Source organism: Gracilinanus agilis, chromosome 6 (genome assembly GCF_016433145.1).
Source record: "Gracilinanus agilis isolate LMUSP501 chromosome 6, AgileGrace, whole genome shotgun sequence".
In the NCBI taxonomy this organism is placed as follows: Eukaryota; Metazoa; Chordata; class Mammalia; order Didelphimorphia; family Didelphidae; genus Gracilinanus; species Gracilinanus agilis.
Genome location: NC_058135.1, coordinates 298369983 through 298386055, shown reverse-complemented (window position 1 = coordinate 298386055; position 16073 = coordinate 298369983). Strand labels below are relative to the sequence as shown.

Here is a 16073-nt window from a genome sequence, read left to right as displayed (position 1 = left end):
AGACGCGGCAATGACAGGTGGCGAACAGGCTCGTCTCCTCCCAAAGCAGACAGAGAGGGACGGAGCCTCGGAGGCCCGGAGGCCCGGCCAGGGGAGCGCGAGGTAACTCGGGGAGAGGGCACGAGCAGCTGCAGGGGCGAGGAGGCCGGGTCCTCCTGGGGTGGGGGATGGCCGGGGTGGGGGTGGGGAGCGAGTGGCTCGGCAGGAAGGCGTCAACGGTGACTTTAAACACCAAACGGCAGTCTGTGTGGGGGCCCGGAAGCAGCTGGGCCTCCCCGGAGCCTGTTCCCAGGTTCAGATTTGGTACCTCTCTCTGTGTCGGGGCCACTTCAGGCCGGCGAGAAGGCGGCCGGCGCCGCGGGCTCTGGAAACGTACCTATTTTGGGATGAGACGTCGGCAACGCGGCCTCTGGGAATGGCGAGATGGGGCAGTTGTCCTGATAGCTGGGGTAATGAGGCTCCGGGTGACCGACCCTGCAGGACGCCTGCACGCCGCTGTCTTGTACTGTTAGGAAACAAGCATGTGATCAGGCTCCAAAGCTTTCTTTTGATTCTCGAACCCTTTCTTGTCTGTCTTGGAATCGGGCCTGTGTATCGGTTCCGAGGCAGAGGCAGTGCGGGTGGAGGGATCTGCCCAGGGTGCCCCGGCGAGGGAGGGTCTGAGGCCAGATCAGAAGCCAGGGCCCGGCCCTCCCCCCCTGAGCGCCCCAGCGGCCCCTGGCCAGAGGCTCTGGATCCGATCTGAGCTCAGCCCAGGACCACTACGGGACGACCTTCTAAAGGGAGGTCAGCTAAGGCGGCCTCTGGTCTGGCAAAGCAAACCTCGCCTGGGCGGAAGGTCTTTGTTTCTGTCACGGAGAGCCCAGAGCTGTGGGCTCAGGGGGGGCCCAAGGCTACGAGCACGGCAGTGAATTTTCCCGTAGCCAGTGGTCTTCCAGAATGGCCGGATGGGCCCGTAGCTCCCCCCAGGGCAAGCCGGTGGCTCCCACTTCCCCCAACTCGCCAATCCTGCCCCCTTCCCGGCTAAGTCGAGACTGCTTCGCCTCTCCTCAAGTCCGTGAGGGTCGAGTCCGCTCCTCCTTCAGAGCTCTCTCCTCAGCCATCGCCCAGGAGGAGCGAGCGAGGGAGCCGGCTTCACGCCAAGAGGAATCTTCGCCGTGGGTCGCTCTTCCTCCCAGCTTGGCTTTCGGGCTCTAAATGCCACCCTTTCTCCTCTTGGGCCATCGTACCAGTGCGGCGGGGGCAGCTGCAGGGGGCTCTTCTAGCTCTCCGAGGACGTCTGCCCTCGGGGTAGCCGGACGGACACTCGGATGATGGGCACCTTCAACGACAGGCCTTGGGGTGCTTCCGACTCTTGCTTCCCCCCCAGCGATAGACTCTGCTTCTTTTAAAGCCTTGGAGTGATTCCTGCATGTCGGCAGTCTGAAATCTGGTGACGCTCTGCCCTTCGGTCCCGCATTCCATTCATGATTTCTCTTGAAAACAGACCTTCTGGTCTTCTAGATTCATTCTGTCGCTGCGCCCAGTTCTCGAACACGGCTCCCTAGCACGGTGGTTTGACAGGGCACTGAATCTCCTGGCTGGTGTAGGTTTGAGTTGGGCCCCGTCTTGTAGATGGGCTGGACACGAGGCTGCTCCCAAATTCTGCCCTTCTAGGACACGGACTCTGCACCATAACAGACAGGGGCCATTGCTCTAATCACGTAATTCTTCTATTACTTCTGTTAAAAAGTGTCTCAGCATAAGCTGTGGGTCTTGAGAAGTTAACTGTCAATTCTGCATTCTGGAATTGCTCGGAGTGTAATTTCTCTATTACTTCCAGGGTTTCTGTCCCCTCACTGAAGCTTTCATTCATCTGAATTAATTTCTTCATCAGTTCTCTAGGGTTGCCTAAGTATTATGTCGTATCTCCTCTAACTTCTTGCTCTTGTCATCGCTATAACGATTATTTCTAAAACTACGTTAAATAAAGCACCATGAATAAGAGGCGGCAGATAGAATACCAGTGGGTAGAATACCAGACCTGGAACCAGAAAGATGTGAGTTCAAATTTGACCTCAGATAACTAGCTGTGTGACCCTGGGCAAGCCACTTCCTCTCTGTATAGCCTCAGTTTCCTCATCTGTAAAATGAGAACAACAATAGCATCTACCTCCTAAGGTTATCGTAAGGATCAAAAGAAACAATAATCGTAAAGCACTAAGCATAGTATCTGGCATACATAAATGTTAGCTATGATTGTATTATAATTATGAGGTTTGTAGAAGAATGACTGCTGAACTTAAGAGTCAGGGACCTGAGCAAGTCCCTTAACCTTTCAAGTCACCTGTTTCTTTGTAGGTAAAGAACCTTTCTTTTTGGTTGGAACGACTAGATGTCCTCTAAGGTCTCTCACAACTCTAGATCTCTGAGCTGATGAGCCTAATATTGGAGAGAGGCAATGTTTGCTTTATTCTTCTATTTATGGCAGAGTTTCCAGTGTTTGCCTATGTCAAATAAAACTCTTCTTGGTTTTAGTGATCTACTTGCAATAATGTTAAGAAGGCCTTCTTTTCCTGCGAATTTTACCATAAATAGCTACTGTTTTCATTTATCTGTTTCTTCACCTATTGATATAATCATGTGATTTCTGTTTTTACATGATGAATTATTCATTTTTTTCTGAATGTTGAATCATTTTTACATCTCTAGTATAGATTCAACTTTGTCACAGTGAATAATTTTGGGAAGTTCATAGTCTCTTGGCTAAGATTTTGTGTAAAGTTTTCTATCAATATTTATTAATGGGATTGGTCTATAGCTCTCATTCTCTGGTTTATCCCTTCCAGGTTTGGGTATCAGTACTTTATTTCATAAAAGGAGTTTTGTAGAATGCTTCCTCTCTCAGTTACTGAAAAATCCTGCAATTTAAATATTAATTACACATTAAGTGATCTCTTGGCAACAAAATCCAGTGGTATATTTTCTTACTTTTCATTCACAGTAAGGATCACCACTTCCCTCCTGGACATTTTTCTCTTGGCTTGTGAGACACTGTTCTTTACTAGCTCTTCTCCTACCTGGTCTGATGGTTCCTTCTCTGAATCATTATCTATTACTGGTCCTCTAAAGACAGGGTGTCCCACAAGGCTCTATCTCAGGCCTCCTCGTCTCTCTAGATCTTGTTCCTTGTTGGGTCCATTTGATTCCATGGATTCAATGATCACCTCGAGGCAGATGATAATCTGACAACATTCTCCCTCCTCCCTAAAATCTCCATATCCAATTGTCAAACTTGTCAGTTCTACTACCATAAAATGTCTTGCAGACATCCCCCTTCTTTTCACTCTACCACGACCCCTTCCCTGAACTAAAACAGGTCTCTCTGTTTCCAGATGTTCACCTCTTCACTCTATCCTTCACACTGCTAGCAACACTCTCTCCCTAAAGGCACAGGTCAAGCCGAGTCATCCTCCTGCTTGGAGCCAAGATGACCCCAATTCAAAACCCTCCTCTGCCACATAATGGCTATGTGATCCCTGGGCAAGCACTGAACCTCTCAGGGAGACTCTCCAAAGCTATAAGTTGTGTAACAGCTCCCAGAATACCTTGTTAAAATCACAGGTCTGGCCCAGAACCCACCAACCAATGGAGCAGCCTCTCTAGCCGTTCCCTAGTCTGGCATCTATGGGGCTCTGCAACCACTGGTTTCAACCAATCTCTGAAGTCTTCTGAGGTTGGCTGCTAGCAAAGGCCAGACTTAGCCCTTCATCCAAGCAAGGGTCCGAGAGTCACTCCTGAGACACGTCTTGGAGGGGGAAGACTCTTGTTCAGGGAGGATCGGCTCGCTCCCAGCTCTGAGATCCTGGGAGTGTCCGCAGGGACATAAGCAGGAGCAAAGCCCTGGAAGTTTCCCGTTTCTTCTCCAGGCCACCAGGGTTTTCAAAGCTCCTTGTCCCAGGAGTCCCTGGGAATGGACAAGGGTCAGGGTGCTGTGGATGGGGCGTCCCACACTTCTGGTCACATTTCTGCCATCGACTGCATCCCTGCTATGATGGTTGGCGGCAAGAATCACCCCAGGCAGATGGTCCTGGTCAGAACCCACATTTCCCAATCGCATTCAAATTCTTTTCCTCCGCAGCCAAATGGGTTGTTCACAGTGGCTAATGAAAACACGGCCTGAACCCTCTGTGAACGTTGCTCATTCTCCCCCTACTACAGCCCTCCCGGCTGGCCCCTTCTCTATGCTCAGGTCGCCCCATCCTTTCTTGGGAGCCACGTTCTCCCTACCTTCCCCAGGCATGGAAGCTTTATCCTTCTTGGCCTTCTGGACCAGCCCCCTATCCTCGGGCAGGCAGATGGCGCCCTGCTCCGAGGGGACGGTTCAATCAGTGCCAGATTTAATTCAGACCCCAATCAGCCAGAACCTGGGCTCGAGCAGTCCACCAGGCTAAGGACTGCGGGCACCGGCGCCCACCCTCCCAAATGCATTCCCCACCACCCCTCTCCGGCACTTCCTGTTCTTCGGGCAAAAAGGCCTGCTTCCCTGGCCTCCGTTTCCTCTCCCATGTCCGAGAGACCAGCGAGCACTTCTTCCTCACCTGTGCCTGCTGGAGTCATGGGAGGCCTCTTCCCGGGCCCTTTATCGGGGGACACACTGCAGCCCCCACCCCAAGAAGAGTGTCAGCTCCCTCCGTGCCCCTACGTAAGCAATGAACAGCAAAGTGCCAGGCCACTGGACAGGAAGTTCCTACAAAACCAGCTTTGATGTCAGGACGCTAAAGCAGGCCGAGGGCCGGCCTTCGGGCCGTGCCTTCTCCAAGGTCACGGCTACCCTCCCCCGAGACGACCTGAGGGCTGCCTACTGTCCTGCCCTGGCACCGGCTCGATTCCAAGACAAATTACCAGCCGCTCCGGTGAAGACGTCGCCCTGGGCTGGACTCTCGGATATGATGGCCGTGGCCTCCACGGTGGATGCTCGGTCAAAGGTCAGAGCGCCAGAGGTAGTGAGCTGTCCAGCAGGAGTCACGGTAACTGGCAAAATCAGAAGCATCTTTGTGTCACCGGCTCTGGCTGTGTTACAGTGCCCCGACCCTGCTCCCTCCCACGAACAGGGACCCCAAGACAATCAGCGCCTCGGAGAACAAAGAGAAGGGACGTGATTCTGACCAAAATGGAGGAAGGTCTGGGCGACCTGCGTTGGGGAAGGAGTTTCCTTGGGACCCAGAGGAATGTCTGAGGCACAGACGAGAAGAGCTCCGGGAGGGAGCCAGCAGTGGGGAGCAGGCTTGCCAAAATCCCCTGCCACCCCTCAAAGGGCCCCTCCCGGCCCCCCGGTAGGCTCTTCTCTTGGCCCCTGAAGGAGGACTACAAGGCCTGGGCAGCCAAAGAGCTGGGAACCGCCGTCATGGCTCCAGCCAAACAATCCGAGGGAAAACGGCCTTCCTGGGCCCGAGGGCACCCCCTGGGGCTTCCCTTGGCCAACAGCAGGGCGCTGGGGAGTCCCACAAGCAGAGGGTGGCCACAGAGCGGGAGCCAAAGCCGAGGACTCACAGGTCGTGGCGGCTGTGGCTGGCAGCAAGGTGATGTTTTTGGAGGACTCTTTCTTCACGGGCGTCGTGGGCATCTCGTTCTCCTTCTTCCGCCTCTTGTAAGGCACGAACAATCTGACCGGGCCGCTCTGGGGAGAGGCAAAACCCGTCCTCAGAGCCCCTCTGGGGAAGGAGGAAGAAGGTGCAGGAACACCGTATCTCCTGTGGGCCCGCCGAGAGCCTCCTGGACTCAAGCGGGACGCTTCTGGGATGCCCATTTTAGACTCCCCGAGGCCCGCGGCCACAGCGAGAAGTGTCTGAGGGGGACGAAGGAGCCAGAATGCCCAACAGGTCGGGCCGGCCCCTTCCTGCTACGCAGACCTGGGGGGGGGGAGCTCCCAGGGCGGGCGTTCTCCCCACCAACGCAGACTAGCCGCTCACACGGACCTCACAGCCCTGCTCAGAGGGCTGAAGGACAAGGCAAAAGCTGAGCTCAGCCATGTCGGAGCCGCCTTTGCCCCGCGGCTTCCAGGGAAGGAGAACCCTCACTGCTGCCATTTTGTTGGCCCTTCCGTCCGGCGTCCACCCGCCTCTGCCCCTTGTTCTGCCCTCGGGCCCATGCGGGACAAACCGGGTGATCGATGTTGGCACCAGCGTCACCCGTCTGCCCCCTCGGACCCTGCCCTGACAACACCCCCAGGTCCGTCCTAGTGAGGAGCAGCCCCTCTGGTGTAGACACGCGTCCCCAGGGCAGGCCGGGCTGGCTTCGGGGGGCTCGAAGGCTTCCTCCTCCTTTTCAGTCTCTGGGATGAGGACCGGCCCTCGGGGCGGGCAAGGGTCAGGCCGAGGACGGCCGCGCAAGGCAAGAACAGGCCCCTCCCCCAAGAACAGCAGCGGGCCGGGATCTGGCCGGACGCCACGATGCCGCTCCCCGGCCTGCCTCGACCCAACAGAGGCGTCCTTCCCGGTTCAGCAGCCGGAAGCCAAGCGGACCCCGAAGGAAGAGCAGCCCCCTCGGGCCCGGGCCGGGGACTTACCAAAGTCATGTCGTCACAGCAGGCGGCACAGGTACAAGACGCGGCGTGAGGGTTCAGGATCCCGTCCTGCGGGGGAAGCATTCAAAGAGGGTGAGGCCGGCCGCTCGCAGCGGCCCAGGGAACAGGGTGCTCGCAAGGGCTCCCCAGAGGAGACGCTCCCACCCCGGCACGGCCTTGGATCGCGTGCCAAAGGGAGCTTCCACTCTGGGACCTCCAGCCTGCTGGGACACGCGCAGCTGCACACTTGGTGGAATGAGGCTTCGCTTCCGTTCACCCGCAAGAATATTCTCCAAGCGTTTATCGGGCGCCCACGCCACGCCACGCCACGTGGCCAGCCCTGGGCCACGGGGAGCCCGCAGACTGTCAACAGAGTGGGCGCAGGACGGGCAGCCAGCAGCCAGGCTGGTGGGGCTGGGGGCTTCCCAAGCAGGGCAGGGGCCAGACGGGCTGAAACCACGTCCTGTTCCTTCCCCTCGAGCTTCCTTCGGGCCTTTCTCTTCCCCGCCCCCTCCTCACAGCTGGGCTCTGGCTCCACCAAGCCTCTCCCCGCCAAGCAGAAAGGGGGATCCGGCCCCTCGCGGCCTTCCATGAGACTTGCTGGAGGGGCTCCTGCCTGCCGGAACCCAGGACCATCTTGTGGGCTGCCCAGACCTTCTCGCCTTTGCTGGGCCGAGCCCTCACCTGGGATTGCCACGAGGGAGACGAGGGGTCGGAGGCCAGAGACCCCCTCGCCCAACTTATACTGGGGAAAACGTGCCCAGACCGAGTTGGGAGGGAGGTTGGCACACGGCCCGCCCAGGGGAGTACGGAGCCCAGGAGTGGCACTGGTGCCCACTCACTCGCCCACCTCAGCCCCGAGAAAACCAGTGCCTAGCCAGCGGCAGGATGTGAGAGCACGTGAAGGGGACCAGTTTGCTCTCAATGCATCCTCGCAACAAGCCTGGCAGACACAACACTACAGATGGGGAAACTGAGGCAGCAGCTCACAGTTCATCTCGCCCAGGGCTTCACAGCCAACAGCGTCAGAGGCCAGACTCAATCTGGGGTCCTTCTGAATCAGGTCCAGCCGCCGCCACGCCACCCCTCATCATTGCCGAAGCACCCACTTCGTACGAGGGCGTCTGAGACAAAGGCAGGACCGCAGGGGGCCGGGGGGGGGGGCTCTACTGGGGCCGGCCGACGCGGTGTCAGGACGCTGGCCCGCGTCCCCGGGCTCTTCCCGCCACCCACCAGGCCTCAAACAGGAGATCCAGCTGGCGGACACCTGACTGCCCATGTGTGGTCACTGCCTAAGACCAGTCTCTGCAAGGAGGTGGGGCGAACGGGCACAGCTGGCGGAGCGTCCCGGGGATCTGGTTCTGACCCAGGCACTGAGGCCCCAGAGCGGGGCCAGGGGTGCTTATCGAATTTCCAGCCAGCCCAAAGCCAAGGAACAATAGACATGGAAGGACTTAAGAAGGGGGGTTGGCACGGCCCCCCCGCCTGGCCCCCGGAGGGCCTGCCAAGCCAGGGAGGCAGGAGGCCACCCGAGGATCAGAGCAAGGCTGGCCGAGCGCTCAGGAGAGAAGCGCGCAGGCAGGCCCAAAGCCCCCGGGCCCTCCTGGCTCCGTCCGGGCCCTCCTGGCTCCTCAGAGCTCCTGCCAGCCGTCCCCCTCCACAGATCGCCCCCACCAGGGCCGGCCGAGCCCGAGGTCACCTGGATGAGGCACTGGAGCGGCCTCCCCGCATAGCGAATGCTTCTCTTCCAGTCCTTACTGCTGGCTCTTCCCGCCATGGCTTCAAACTCGGTGGGGCTGTACCAGTTCTCGCCCTGCTTAATGCAGCGCCCGCGCCCACCTAGAAGGGCAAACAGACCGTGAGCCCAGGCCGGCTGGGAGGAGGCCTGGAGGAGGCAGGTCGCGCAGCTGAGGGCCAAGGCGCCAGCCAGGATGGCACGGCGGCACGGGCACGGCTGGGTCCTGGGCCCGGAACCCCGAGGAGGAGGTCCCGGCTGGCGGCAAAGGACACCCTGAGCCACGAGGGGCTCCCACGGGGGAGTCTGTGTGGGAAGCGGAAGAGCGTCACGGGGCCTTGCCGTGCGGGCCGTGCCGTGACCCAGCGGAGGGCTGCTGGCCTGGAGGGGGAGACGGAGAAGCTCCGCGCGGAGAGAATTCAGGAAGAGGCACGAGTTTAGGGAGAAAGAGCGTGAGGCCAGCTTCGGACGGGCCACCCCGCGGGTGCCTGCGGGACGTCCCACAGCAGGCGCTGCCCCGGGCCTGAAGGCGGGAGAGGGCTGAGGGCTGGGTCCGAGACCCCAGAATCCTCCGCCAGAGACGGTCACTAGAGAGATGGCCGGTGCAGTAGGAGAGAGAAGAGAAGGGGGCCCCGGCGGAGCCCGAGGGTGACCGAGGGTCAGGAGGAGGACCGCACAGAGAGCTCCGAGGAGCTCGGGAGGCTGCCTGGGCTGCGGCGGGCAGGGACGAGCCGCGGGAGGCCGCGGACTCTCTGAGTGGCCTCCTCTGAGGCTCCCTCTGGAAGCTGGAGCCCCCACCGCGTGCCCCCTCCTCTCTCGGGGACCCTGTCGCCTTCTCCCCCTTTTCTCTCCCCCCGGGCCGATCAGACACCTCAAAGTGGATGGTCCACGGGTGGACACCTCAAGGTCGACATGTCTCAAACAGAACCCCGGAGCCTTCCCCCGGCGCCGGCCTCCTCCCCGCTCTGTCATCTCCACGAAGGGCAGCGCCAGCCTCCACCCAGGCTCACCCCACAACAGTCCCTCCTTCCGAGTGTCCGACGGGTTCCCAATTCCGGCCTCTCCCCCTGGCACCTTCCTCCCTCTTCGCCTGAGGCCTCGCTGCCTCCCCTGGTCCCAAGCCAAGCCCCACCTTCCCAACCTCGTTGCATGTACGTGACCCGCTCAAAACTGCCTTTCCTGGCCACGATGCACTCCCTCCGCGCCTCCAAGAGAAGCCCCTTTCCTGCAACACCCAGTTCAAACAGCACCTCCTACAAGAAGCCTTCCTTGGTTTCTGCTGGCGCTGCCTAAAGTGCCTTGGATTCCTGCCCTGCTTATGTTGTACTTACACAGCCGGCGCTGCCCTGGTGAGAGAATGGAAGCTCCCTGAGGGGTTTCCCAGGGCCCGGCACCCAGAACGGGCTCGGGGACCCAGATCATACCGACCCCAGCCGGGGAGTGGGCAGCGGGCAGTCCCGAGCAGTGACGAGGGAAGAAGGGAGGAGGACGGGCAGGATAGGACCCTGCGGGGCTCTCTGTAGGGATCGGCCATCCGCGACGTACAAATGACCACGAAGAGAAGCAGAAGAGGCCGAATTCCCACCCGTGACCTCGGCCTGCGCCGCCCATCGGCCTGGAAGGAAGGGCTCCTCTGGCCAAGACAGACCCACCCCGGGGCTGCAGGAGCCGAAGCCAAGAGACTAGCCGGGAGGCGCAGAAAGAGCGGCTGCGCCCTGGGAAGCCGGAGAAAAGAGAGCTGAGGAACAAGGGGAGCCCACCAAAGGCGGGCAGGCCACCATGCCGGGCGGGCACGTGATCTCTTGGGATGCCAGGCTGAGAAGCTGGCATTCTTCTCAAGGAGAGCGACATGGGCAGAAGTGTGCCCGGAAAGGACCGGGGGCAGCTCAGTGGAGACGAGGGGCGTCGAGGGCCGTGAGAAGAGGACCGGCCAGGGACACCCCCCTGCCACGGGGAGGAGAGAACGGGATTACCCGAACCTGCAAAGCCCAGCCGGAGAGCTTTTCATCCCATTTCTCAGTGGATGGAGCACCCGCTGATTTGGATTTGGAGACAGACAGATCGAGAGGGGGAGAGAAATGGGGGCGACGGGCAGACAGAGACAGAGAGAGACAGAGAGACAGAGAGACCAAGTCTGCAAGCCATTCCCCACTAAGAGCCCAGGAGGTACAGGAGGTGCCCATCTCCAGCAAACGCACAGAGAAATGCTCTCCATCATTAGTATGGAACTGCCATCAAAGCCCCTGAGGCTGCCCCGAAACCCTCCAAGCTGGCCAAGATGAAGGCCTGGCAGAGCCAACAGTGGGGGGGGGGGGGCGGGCGCGCCGATCCCCAGCTGGTGGAGCCGCAAATCAGGACGGCACTCTGGAATGATGCGAAGAAGCCTAAAACGTCCCCGACCCTTGTCCCGGGGATGCCAGGCCGGACCCCGAGCCCTGGGAAGTTGTGGACAAGAAGAGCATCGTCCCCCCCAGCCAGACCCTTCTGGGGTAGCTGAGAGTGGGAGGGGCCTGGGCTCCCCGAGACGAGGGGCGCGATGGGTCCAGAGCAGCCTTGAAAAGCCTCCCCCCGTGGCGCCGGGCGAAGTCGTAGGACAAGGTCCGGGGCGGGCAGTGCCCACAAGCCCTCAGGATGGGATGCTGCCAAGTGGCCCCCCCACAGACACCACGTGGTTCTAGAGTCAGGCCAGGGGGGCGCCCCGAAGTTTCATCACTTCTTCTCCTCTCCTGATCTCTCGGCTCTTCCCCCCCTTTATTCCCTTTCTAGAAACGCCACTTGGGGCGTGGCGTGGCCGCCCTCGCAGGCCTCTAGTTCGGTTTCTGGTCCAGCCCCGGAAGCTGGGGGGCGACTTCTGCGGGTGCCGGGGGCCCCAGAGAAAAGTCCTCCCCCCAAACCCTGGGCCCCGGGACAGCAACCAAAATGGAGGCGATGGCAGGAGAGAGAGGAGGCCGCCTGCCCCGCCGCTGCGCCCCAAGGACCGGGGGGTGCCACCGGCACGGACGCCCTAAATCCGTGCCTGGCTCGGCTCTCCGTCCGCAGCGCTTAGGCATGAGGCTGGGCCCAGAGCAAGGCCCCCCCCAGGCTTCTCCATTCATTCAAGGGAAAGCCTGGAATTCCAGCCACAAACACCCACCCACTTGGGCTGGCCAGAGAGGGCGTGGGGAGAGCCGCTCCGCCGGGCCTCAGTAAGGCCGGAATGAGGAGAAACGCGGCCGAGGCCCGGAGGAGAGTCGGAAAAGGGGCCGAGGGCGGCGGGGAGCAGGGACGCCCCCCGGGATCCCAAGAGGCCAGAGAGGAGGGGAAGCTGGAGGAGAGGGAGGGGGAGGTCCTGAACAAAGAGAAAGCCGCCAGCACCGTGGCTCTGCGGGCGATGCTGAACCGTAGGCTGTGCCTCTCCCCGGGGAGGACACCCCGCGCTGGAAGGCTCCCCGACACGGGGGCAAAGGGCCCGAGACAGAGGAGTCGGGGGCCCGGCGCGGAGGAGGCTCCCCCCAGAACGCTCTAGGCAGGGGAGGAGGAAAGGCTGCCAGGAACGAGGGCCCCGGACTCCCCGTCTCTACCTGAGCCCAGACGGTTCTTATGCAGAGTTCCGCTGAGGTTCCGGCACCGCACGGGAAGCTCACTGTCGTATGCTGACGGGTCCCAGTTGTACTTGGTTCCCCCTTTGTCCTGGCCAGGAGCTAGGGGTGTCGGAGAAGCCTGAGGACCTGGGCGCAAAGAAAGGGCCCGGCAGTGAGCCGATCCAGGGAAACCCAGGCCAGCAGGGGCAGAGCCGGAGGCCAGACTCGCCACACGCCCCGGCCCCGATTCTCTCTGCCAGTTTCCACGATTGTGCCTCCAGGAGAGCCCATCTCCCACCTCCATGTGTTTGCCCAGGGCACCTCTTTTCCCTTCTTCGCCCCAAGGGCCCCCACTTGCCTCTCCGCCCTCCCGCTGCCGGCCCTGCTGCTGCCCAGCGCGGTGCTCGCTACATTGGCCAGAACGTGCTAATCGCGTTTCCGCCCGGACCTCAAGGACGCCGGAGCTCGCCGCGGGGTGCCGTGTGGTCCTACCTGGGGCGAGAGGCGCAGGGGGCGCCTTCAGGCCGGCCGTCTCCACGATGCTGCCGTCGGTGTGGACCACGATGAGGGTGGCCTTCTCTGCGCTCAAGCCGTCCCCGAGCTGAAGGGCTGCTCTTCCGGACTGGGGAGGAGACGGAGCAGCCCCTGAGCCTCTCCCTGGCCCCGGCATGCCAGCTCCCGCCTCTAAGCCTCAGCCCGGGAGCCCATTAGAGAGCTGGTCAGGTGGTCAACAGACAGGGAGACAGGCAGCCCCGCTCTGGAAGCTGAAAGAAGGCCTGAGCGGCGGCCCAGGGGGTCCCTCAGGCCCAAGCCCGTCCTGGTCATCCAACCCCCGCGAGAAGCCCCCATCAGGGCCGTCAGTCAATCCAGAAACAAGCCGACGGGCGGCAAGAAGGGCTGAGAGAGGAGACCGAAGGGGACCAGGCTCGGGGGCAGCCTTTTGTCCGCCAAAGCGGGGCCTCCAGATCCCCTAAAGTGCCAGAAGCCACTGCGCGCAGACCGGGCGGCTTACGTACAGCCTGACAGAAAGAGCAGCTCACCCAGTTCACGAGCTGCAGAGGATCCCCAGCAAACAAAAAATAATTCTCTCTCTGCTTTTTTCGAACCCTTATCTTCGGGCTTTGAAGCAATACTGTGTAGGCGGAGGAGCCATAAGGGCTGGACGATGGAGGGGGAGTGACTTGCCCAGGGTCACCCAGCCAGGAAGAATCTGAGGTCACATTTGAACCCAGGACCTCCCATCTCCAGGCCTGTCTGCACTTTTTTCCCAGAAAAAAAGATCTCAAGATGTTTAACAAAATCGATTCTGGGCCCGATCCTGCAGCTTCCTTGGTCTGCGGCATTTCCACTACGGCAGCCCCCCTCCCCGTGCCGAGGCAGCCCCTCTGAGCCTTGAAACCAGAGATGCCCAGAGAACGCCCAAGGCCACAAGGTGCGAAGAGGGCCTCGGGCCAGCTCTCCGGCCACTCCAGCCTGCCCGCTGCTGCTGGGCTGACCTCACCCGGTCCTGGGGTTCAGAGGACCAGGCTCTACCCGTGCTCAGTCGGTGCCAGCCTACAAACTGCCCAGGCCATGCCCCCAGGACCTGCCCACAGAGCTCAGCTCAGACTCTGCCCCTGCCAGTGCCCAGTCCCAGAGTCAGTCACCGTCAGTGCTGAACCCCCAGATCGGGGCCGGGAAGGTCACTCACCAGCACGTGCCCAGAGAGCGACGCCGCACTGGCCACGGAGGTTGTGAAGACGTTGTCGGCAGAAGATTCCACGTTGGCCACGGTCACCGTGGTCACCTCTGAAACAGAGAAAGGACCCCCTGAATGCCTCGTGGACCCCGAGAGCCAAGGAAAGGCCGGAATGATCCGTCCAGCGGCAGGGATCCCACCGGGGCTCCTCGCTCCTCTGCAGGGGATGGGGCTGCTGTGCCACACACACTCGAACCCGAGCCTCCTCTCTGGGGCCAGGCCGACCCGCCGGACCAGGTGAACACGGCCGACAGTGCCCGGGAGGGGCTTCGGGGGCATCCGTGGCCCTCCCCAGGCCTCGGCACAAGGATGGGGCTGACCCTGGCCGAGCCGAGCCGCCTCTTATAAATCCCTCCCAAAGGCCCCTGGAGTGGGGAGTCCAAGATGGAGGCCAGCTACCCCCGGAGCTCAACAAAGCCAGCTTGATCACATCTGCCTGAAACAAGCCTGCCCGCGTCTGGGGCTCCGAACCCGGAGCCAATGCCTACTGACAGCCAGCCGCGCCTTCTCTTCGCCCAGAAAACCACCCGGAGAAGGGCCAAAAGCCCCAGCCTTTGAGGACCAACAGCGCAAGTTCCATCGGGATCCTCTCGCTTTCGGCTCCAGGATGCCCCCAAACCCCTCGGCCTGTGGGAAAGTCCCCGGGGAAAGCGGTGGCCGCGGTCAGCTCCGGGCCGGGCCTTCGGTGGCGTGGCGAGGGGCCAAGCAGGGCAGGCCGGTGCCTAAAGCACGCAGCAGGCGCACGAGAGCTTAGGGCCCAGGTCCAAAGAGACCCTCGTTACTGCGGTGAGCGTGCGGTGAGCGTGCGCCACGGGCTGAGACGGGAGGGAGCCGGTGCAACCACAACGTGTGGGGGCTGGGCCGAGGAAAGAGGGGATTCGGGGGGCTTCCCCACATGCAAGGGGGAGTCTGTGCCTCACCCCAAACAGTTCGGTGCCCCAGCCCCAGGGACAGGAAGGGACCCCGTGCGAGCGCCTTGGCTGCAAGGCACAAGGCCTGCTCGTCCCTCCCGGGGGAAGCGGAGCCCCAGGTGCGAGGTGAAGTGCGAGGCCAGGTTCTCGGCCGACGAGCCTCTGTCTCGTGTGATGTCAGGCCGGGCCGATGTCCCGGCAGCTGGCCAGTGTGTGGCTACAGCCCCAAGCCCCAGGGGAGGCCTCGGCCCAGCACTTGCCTGCGAAGGTGGCCTCCTCCTCGGGGTCGGCGGGTTCAGGCAAGGCCTGTTCTCTGGCACCCACTTCCATGTGCCTCCCGGGTTCCGCCGTCTCTATTACAGCCACCGCCCTCATGCGACGGGCCTCTCGATCCGGGTCTGTGTCCGTGTCCGTGTCCGTCTCCGAGTCCGAGTCTGAGTCCAAATCCGGAGCCTCATCCTCCGAGCTGGCGGCGACCCTCGCGGCCGCCACCGCGGCGGCCATCGCGGCGGCCTCGGCCGAGTCCGAGTCCTCCATGTCACCGGAGGGAGAGGAGGCCCAAAGCGAGCTCAGCTGAGCAGGGCAGGCCGAGGAGCAGCTGGGCCAAGGATCCGAGCCTCGAGCCGAGCCCTTCCAGGCAGGGTCGGACCCGGTCCAGTTGAGCCCGGGGGACGGGAGCCGATCCGGTTCTGCCAATCCCTCGTCCGGCTCGGCCAAGAGGATCAGGCCAGGGCCAGCGTTGCAGAGAGGAATGAGGTCGGGGCTGGACCAGGGGGACGAGCTCTTCTGAGCAGGATCAGAACCTGGCTCCGGAGAACCAAGGCGATGAGGGCCGGGCCAGTTCTGCCAATCCCTCGTCCAGCTCAGCCAAGGGGATGGGACCGGGTGCGATTCTGCCAATCCCTCGTCCAGCTCAGGCCAGGGGCTCGGGCCGGGGCCAGCTTTGCAGAGAGGGAGGAGATCTGGGCCGCCGGCCCAAGGGGAAGAGCCCAGAACCGAGCTCTTCTGAGCAAGATCGGACCTGGCCCGGTAGAACCAAGGCCGTGAGCCCCGGGGGCTCTGCAGAGAGGGTTGAGCGCTGCTCCAGCTCAGCCAAGGGGATGGGCCCAGGTCCGGTTCTGCCAATCCCTCGTCCAGCTCAGCCAAGGGGAGCGGCCGGGGCCAGTTTTGTAGAGAGGGACGAGCTCTTCTGAGCAGGAGCAGACCTAGTCAGGTAGAACCAAGGCAATGAGAGCCGGTCCAGTTCTGCCCAGGGGATGGGACATGCCCCAAGCCAAGTTCTGCCAGGCGGGCTTCGGTCAGCCACCGAGGTCAGCTCCGACTCGGGGCCAGAAGGGTCCCCCCCCCAGGGGGGAAGGGAGGGGGGAGGCTCAGACCTCCGGGGATGAAGCCCGGTGGGAAGGGCTCAAAAGGGGCTCCAACCTGGAGCCCCACCGGGGAGAGGCCAGCCCAGCCTGGGGTCCCCAGGCTGGGGAGGGCCCAATAGGGCCGGGGGTGTGGCCAGAAGAGCAGTGGGGTGGGGCGTCAGCGTGACAGACAGGTGGCAACCCCTCCCCCTCCGCCTCTCCCTACCCCTCCCGCCTCC

At 61.8% G+C, this 16073-nt stretch overlaps 1 protein-coding gene across 2 annotated transcripts in view; it reads right to left on the bottom strand.

Annotated features, from left to right (window-relative positions):
* DEAF1 (DEAF1 transcription factor) overlaps nt 1–15746 on the bottom strand; it is a 42453-nt gene extending 26707 nt beyond the window's left edge. Inside the window, exons 1-9 of one of the 2 annotated variants that reach the window (XM_044680065.1) lie at nt 14732–15746; nt 13530–13625; nt 12332–12461; nt 11840–11986; nt 8244–8383; nt 6548–6613; nt 5533–5659; nt 4885–5013; nt 377–505 (exon numbers count right to left, since the gene is read on the bottom strand). In XM_044680065.1, coding sequence (XP_044536000.1) covers nt 377–505; nt 4885–5013; nt 5533–5659; nt 6548–6613; nt 8244–8383; nt 11840–11986; nt 12332–12461; nt 13530–13625; nt 14732–15025 — 1258 coding nt within the window. In that variant the 5' untranslated portion in view covers nt 15026–15746. Of the gene's footprint in view, nt 1–376; nt 506–4884; nt 5014–5532; nt 5660–6547; nt 6614–8243; nt 8384–11839; nt 11987–12331; nt 12462–13529; nt 13628–14731 lie in introns of both variants that reach the window. The other variant, XM_044680063.1, reaches the window with a different exon arrangement.
* Nucleotides 15747–16073: the final 327 nt, after the last annotated feature.